Here is a 6,659-nt window from a genome sequence, read left to right as displayed (position 1 = left end):
CTGTCACGGGTCGAAGGGTTAGCGGTCACAATCCGAATACCTTGCGAGACCACGTGGCCGGGAAGACCGGGGATTGAACCTTCACATTCCCACACCTTATGGTGTGCCGAGCGGATCGCACGTTGTGGATCGCGGCGTTATCCGGCGTGATTTATGGGCCTGATTAAAGTCAACTCGGTTCGGACTATACTGGGCCAATGGAGGAAAAGACGTACTCAAACAGGTTTGAAAGGAAACAAAATGTACAGAGAAAGAAATGGAATTGTTATTATTATTTGTGTCGTGATTCCGGTGTCATTTATAATATATTATTGTTTGTTCATAACCCTTGGTGTGGTTTCATTATTGATTTGATTGATTTCAACCAAGGATAACATATCTTTCTGCCGGGGACCCTCTCGGGATTCGGAGGTTTACCGAGACCAGTGGATATAGACACAGGGCCATAGGGTGGATATCTATTTTTTTTTTTGATTTCATGACCTGAACCTAGGGATTTGGCAAGATGGGTGTGGGCTGAAGCCTTAAGACCTCCAAAACATCTTGTTTTTTTTCACAAGCGATATCGTGGTACGTTACCGAGAACCGCTGCCCCAAAACACCAGTATACACCAATTGTATGTTACATTTGAAATACCCATTTACACAGTAAAAAAACAACACAAACTATATGATGTCATGTTCACATTGGTCTTGGCAGCAATATTTATTAATTCAGACCCCCAAAAGTAGTAAAAATGTTGTTTTAACGACTTGGTAAAATAACATGCTGTTGATGCATTTATCAGAAAGTCATGTTTTTGGACCTTAAAACCTGCATAATTTTAAATTTTTGTACAATATTTGTGATTGGTGTTGCTACTACGATCCATGGTGGTTTACCAATGCTATTTTGAAACTGTTAATAGGTCCAATAAGTGTGTAAGGGGTGATATTTTAACCCATCAAAGACAATTACGCGGCATACAAGCGAACCAGTGCGCATTGACGTCATGATAAACTCGAGATGGGCTGAACTATAGCCACAATTTGTCTCTTCGGCTTGGTCATGTTGAAACTTGTCCAAAACATCATACAAATAGTGCAGTTATTTCATCCTCTTCAGCATCAGAGTCTTCCTCATCTTCAGATCTGGAGTCTTTATCATCATTCTTATCATCAAAGTCAACATGGCCAGTTATGTTTGAGCAGTCGTTCCTGCCGCACTTGCACAAATCTGTGCACGGAATGTTATTCTGTAGGCAAGTGCATGTAGTTTCGTTGCTGCATCGTGTCTTCTTGCAGCTTCCAGTGCAGTTAGCAAGCTCCATCACGCTGTCTGGTGCAGGTGGAAGTGTCATCCAGTCTATGGCAAGTTCCTCTTCCATCATCCATCCATAGCCATCAGGGTCGGGAATGTCAGGGATGGGCTGCAGGCTCCTCTTGTAAATTCCTGAAATATTGAAGTGATCAATAACATTAAGAATGGAGATATACATATTTCCAAAACAACATCAGAGGTATATCATTAACACTAATAACAGAACAATGATATTATTGGGAAATTCTGTGTAGAGAAACATGCGAAATCCAAAACATCCTGCTCTGACTGAGTGTGGAGCAAAAAAACCTCTGGATCATCTACATGTCATGTTATCTTAACCACTCAACTGTATAGATAGTTACTTCAATTACTCTTTCAAATAGACCTGTTAATTTTGAACATTTACAAAGCATTGTTGTGACATTCAATATTTTGTTTTCAATTCAATAAACTTTCCAAATAATCATCTTCATTGACACATGCTGCACCATATACAAGTACTCCTGTCCAAACATAAATTACAGGTGACGTTCAATATTCAAAGAAACAACCAATTAACTTACCAGCTTGGTAATTGGCTCTCTTGATGTGCTGTCTCAGGGCATCTTGGTTGGGAGGCATTGTGATCTCAGACGTTCTAGCAAGACGAAACATGTTGTACCTGGCCTCATTCACAGTAGTGATATTGTGCTGTCCATATAACTTGCAGACAAATGTCTCCAGTGCTTCCATCATGTCTGGATGTATGTCAAACCGTTCTCCAAGGTCCTTCAAGGCACCGCACAGCTCTGGATTCTTTAGTATGATGTTTAAGGCCTTCTTTTTGCCTTTGCCATAGAAGGCGCTTACACTATCACAGCCAGTAAAACAGTGTAGGCCTATCAAAGCTTGACTGACATCATCCCCAATGCTATCGTAGATTGCTTTCAAGTCAATTGTCCTAAGGTTGACTCCCTTTCCTGTGTGGAAATATAGATGTGCAGAGATTTGGGGTACTAAGGCTATGCCGATTATGAACACATCTGTATCCGGACTAACGATGATGACGTCATTGCTTGTGTGTGCTGCATGCGCGGCATGGAGGAACATCCGTGTGTCCGCCTCTTCATGCGTCGAATTTAGTGATGGCTCTTCTTTCACTTCAACTACCTGATCTGGAGTGCTGCTTCCTGTGAAGATATGGCATTTGGTTCCATGTGCCAAGAACACTGTAATTCCTCTGAGGTATGCTGTCTTGACCTTACTCCACGTCTCAAACAAGTATTCGATTAGCGACTCCTTGTTGTCACCGTTGGAGAGGAACTTCTTCCATTGTTGAGGAAGGGACTGGCCATATATTCGCATCACTTGAGACCCTCTGGCTGCTCTCTTCTCTCGCTCGGCGTTCTTAATCGATACCTTTCGATAAGTATCGGTTACGAAATGGATCTCACTGGACTTGTTGCCCTCTGCTCCCTTGACAAGGCGCTTCAGTATTTCGTGGGCCAGATTGAGAAATGTCCTTTCCCCGGTGAGTTTGTTGATATTCAATTTCTGTATCATTGCCATACCATCCATTACATACATGCCTCCTACTGGAATATCAACCACAGGTTTCTCTGCCTGACTTTCAAGTGCATGAAGTAGGTTGGCTTTGTTGGTCTTGATGAGGCAGCCTTGCACACTTGCCAAAGGAAGAGGTAGTGAGCCAAGAGAATAGGACATTAACTCTTGAAGATCAATTTTCCGGAACTGCCCGATGACAACAAGCCTTGCTAAGAGATTTCTGTCAGCCTTCAAAGACACATCCTTTCCACGAATTTTCTTTTTCACAGCCTTAGACATGTTGGTGAATGTCTTAAGTTTCAGTTTCTTCATTGAGCCAAACAGGTCGACTGTCTCCATCTGAAGTCGTTCTTTACATAGGGTGGTGAACTCTGTTTCTCCTCTTTCATATGCTGTGTTTAGATCTTCCTGAACTTCTCTCGTAGCCACCACACCAGATGTAACATGAACCAAGTCCTCTCCATCATATTCAAATGGATTAATCATGCTGTTTGTCATCTCGATTATTTTGTCAACATCAGCTTTGTCACGTAGCATGCGACTTTGTAGTAGATCGTAGCGTGTTGAGCTGTGCTCTTCATATCTGGACTTCCCTGCCATAACCTCGCATTCCCGTGCAATTGACCCCCTTGCGTGGTGTGACCAAATCCATCGGTTAACTGTCCCCTTGCTGGTAGTGAAACCGGTCATGCCCCCCTTGGTCTTGGAATCCCTGTTTGCTGTCTGCTCAATGGTCTGGTCGCAGGCGATTTGGGCAAAAGCTTTGTCGCTTCTCTGGGTAGCGAATTCACCCTCCATAAATTTCTGATGAATGGCGGGATGGGTCTGCTGAACATCTGACATTTCCAGCCAGTATACTGGAAGGTATCTGCTATAATTAATGTGATCATAGGCAAATATCCATGGAAGCATACATCGTATGCTGGCGAGGTGAACATCCCAGTTGGCTTCTCGTGTCCCTCTAATGAATAGCAAGAGAAGCTCCACCGTCTCAATGTATGAACTCCAGAAGCGAAATGTTGGTTTGGTGTCACTTGCTTCTAAGAATTTGTCAAAGGAGGTTTTGAAGTCTTTGAACTTGTCGCTGTTGAGAATGACATGGTAGTTTGGATGTGGGAAAGCTTCAGCTAAGTTTGACAAAAGTTCCTTCACTCTACCCGCCTCATGTTCTGGAATAGATTCAAAATATGCATCCAGGAGCATCTGCTGCATCGCGTCTGACATCAGCTTATGGGCTCGAACTGCCCTGTTGTAATGCTTGCCGCTGAACACTCCATTCACAGACCCCACTGCAACAATCTCTGACTCAACCAGGATGTCTTGGAGACCACCATCTCGAAATCTCTTTCCAATACAGCCAAGAAAGGACATTGCAGTGTGGAATGCCCCAAGTCGAATTACCAGTCTCTTCATGAACTGTGCATTCTTCCATCTAATGAGCTGTGCCTTGCAATAGATGGCTTGGTCAACGACAATGACGACTGCTTCCAACTGTAACTTGTCGGCGATCTGAACACTTCTCTGCAGTATTGTTAGTACTGTATTCATTTCAGTCGGAGTGGCATCAATGACAGGGAGATACCCTATCACGCTCTTTGGTGGAACTTCAACACAAGACAGTAGTTGGTTGAATCCTGTCCAAGATGGCAGAGTCCCGTCAATGTTGTACTTGGTGATGTGGTATGCTAGGTCTATCGTCTTAGGGTGCTGGAGTAATGGGAAGTACGTTGCTCGATCCAATGGAACGCTGGTTGCGAATGGAGCGGGTCCTTCTTTTTTCCCTCCATAATATGTGGCAAGGTTCACTGCAGGTGGCTGCATCGATCTCTCCCGCGTCCTCTTAACTGTAGTGACTGGTGCTGGTTGTACTACTTCATGGGATTGACTTGGTCGCTGTATTATAATCCCATTGGTATTGTGCGTTGTTCCGCGCCCAGACAATGTCTCCTCCCCGAAGTCATTATTGTCCCATACGAGTATGACATGCTTGCCTGCCTGAATGATTGATGGAAGAGCATCCTGTCCACGATGTAGTTCTTGGTTAGCCAGTGCAGTGTCATGATTTAAGACGACAGAGTTTGAGACGCAGTAACCAAACCCGTTCAGTAGGCTGATTAATTGGGCTGAACCTGAGAGATGACGTACTGTCATTGCAAGTGACAAATGTTTGGGCATCTGTTTCCTTCCCTTTGATTGGAGGTATATGATGTCCTGTGCAATTGTGAGAATTCTTCTATGTATTGTAGATTCTATCTTTACAAACTCATCAGAATCAGGTTCGTCTGACACTCCCACCATCCATGCAATAAAGTTATAGAGACAGGCAGGTACAATTGCTTCTGCGGCATTTGTTGTCAGGTGCTCAGAGGTTGGGGGCCATGGCATATTTGGCTTGATCTCATCTATTGCATTTCTCAATTGTAGTGCAGTGAAGTAGTGTTCTCTAAGGTTATTCTCAGTATACCCAGGTTGCTTTGGTGGGGTTGGTTCAGAGTCGGATGTTTGTTCTGTCTCTGTTGTGTCATAACCTGAACCATGCATGGTTTCTTGCAACACTTTCTTTTCTTCAACCAGCACTTCAGTGGAGATGTCATTAACATACACAAGGTGTCCTTGGCAGCGCATATACGGGGTTAGAAAGCATAGTTGTGGAAATGTTTTCATCAGTCTTGTCTTGAGAAAGCCATTTTTGTAGTTTGATTCTATTCCGTGTGTTGCTTTGATTTGTTTCATGAACATGTCATTAAGTCGTTTCAGTCTGTAGATTTCCTTGTTGTCTATTATAAGATCCTTGACTGTTGCACAAAATAATGTGTATGCTTCTGAGTAGTTGGAGTCTCCTTGTTGCTCTGCATTAGGTGTTGTTGCTAGCTTGCCTAAATACCGGGTATACTCCTTGTAGCAGCGACCATGGTATTTTACCTCTATCGCAACACAATCGCGGTCTTGAATTTGAAGCAGCAGGTTTGTATTGTTGTTGTCTTTAGCGGCTTGCTGCAGTCTTGGTGCCTCAATTGTTGAGCACCTTGTTAGAGGCTCTTTTCTTCGTCCCCTTTTGCCTGTATTGATTGTTCTCTCTTTCTGACAAAGGATGCATATATTAGGCAACACATATTGGGATCTGGCTGAACATTTGGGCTTGCCTAAGCTGGAGCGTAGATCACGTTTCTTGACTGGTTGTGGGCCTTTATGAACCTTGTCAATGTTGACGTTTATGTCATTGCATGTTGAAGCTGCAATAAATACACATAAAAGAAAACAATTAAAATTATGTGAGTTAAAAATGTCTAGACCTCGTCATGGTTAGCCCGACTAGATTCCCTCCCCCCCCCCCCCCCCCACACCCTCCCACCCCCTTCCTCAGACTTCCTTTTAAAAATGTATTTGTTTCACCTCGGCCCTACCTCCTTGCATAAATATTGGACAGTTCCTTCAATTCAAAATCGTTCAAGACTACACACAAAATCATTTTACATATACCTCACAAAAAAAAAATCAAACTAAGTTTTGAAGCATTGTCATGATTTATTATTCAAGTTATTCAACCTACCAGTATTGGCTGCATTTTCTTCTCTCTTTTTCATGCTGCTTTGCACCCTGCTCACTCGTTGTTTATCGGTAAATCGTGAATAACACACTTGATGAAACGCTGCATCATGCGGTATAGCTATAGCAGGTATTGTTACCATACTGTTGCCACGTTCGCCGAATTCGTCAGCGTGGTTCTTCACGAAATTTCTCGCAATTTCAGCTTGATCACCTTCTAAATTCTGCCACGTAAGAACAAATTGCATATATCGCGGCCATGTTC

General features: G+C 43.2%; 1 protein-coding gene across 1 annotated transcript in view; it reads right to left on the bottom strand.

Moving 5' to 3' along the window:
* Positions 1-687: 687 nt before the first annotated feature.
* The window catches only part of LOC137411184 (uncharacterized), a 7,929-nt gene continuing 1,957 nt past the window's right edge, over positions 688-6,659 (bottom strand). The window contains exons 2-3 of the mRNA XM_078767237.1: positions 1,867-6,081; positions 688-1,432 (exon numbers count right to left, since the gene is read on the bottom strand). Of these exons, the coding sequence (XP_078623363.1) occupies positions 1,071-1,432; positions 1,867-5,587 (4,083 nt within the window). The 5' untranslated portion in view covers positions 5,588-6,081 and the 3' untranslated portion in view covers positions 688-1,070. The remainder of the gene's footprint in view (positions 1,433-1,866; positions 6,082-6,659) is intronic.

The sequence above is a fragment of the Myxine glutinosa genome, chromosome 13 (genome assembly GCF_964187855.1).
Source record: "Myxine glutinosa chromosome 13, kmMyxGlut1.1, whole genome shotgun sequence".
Classification (NCBI taxonomy): Eukaryota; Metazoa; Chordata; class Myxini; order Myxiniformes; family Myxinidae; genus Myxine; species Myxine glutinosa.
This window is presented reverse-complemented; position numbering and strand designations above follow the sequence as displayed.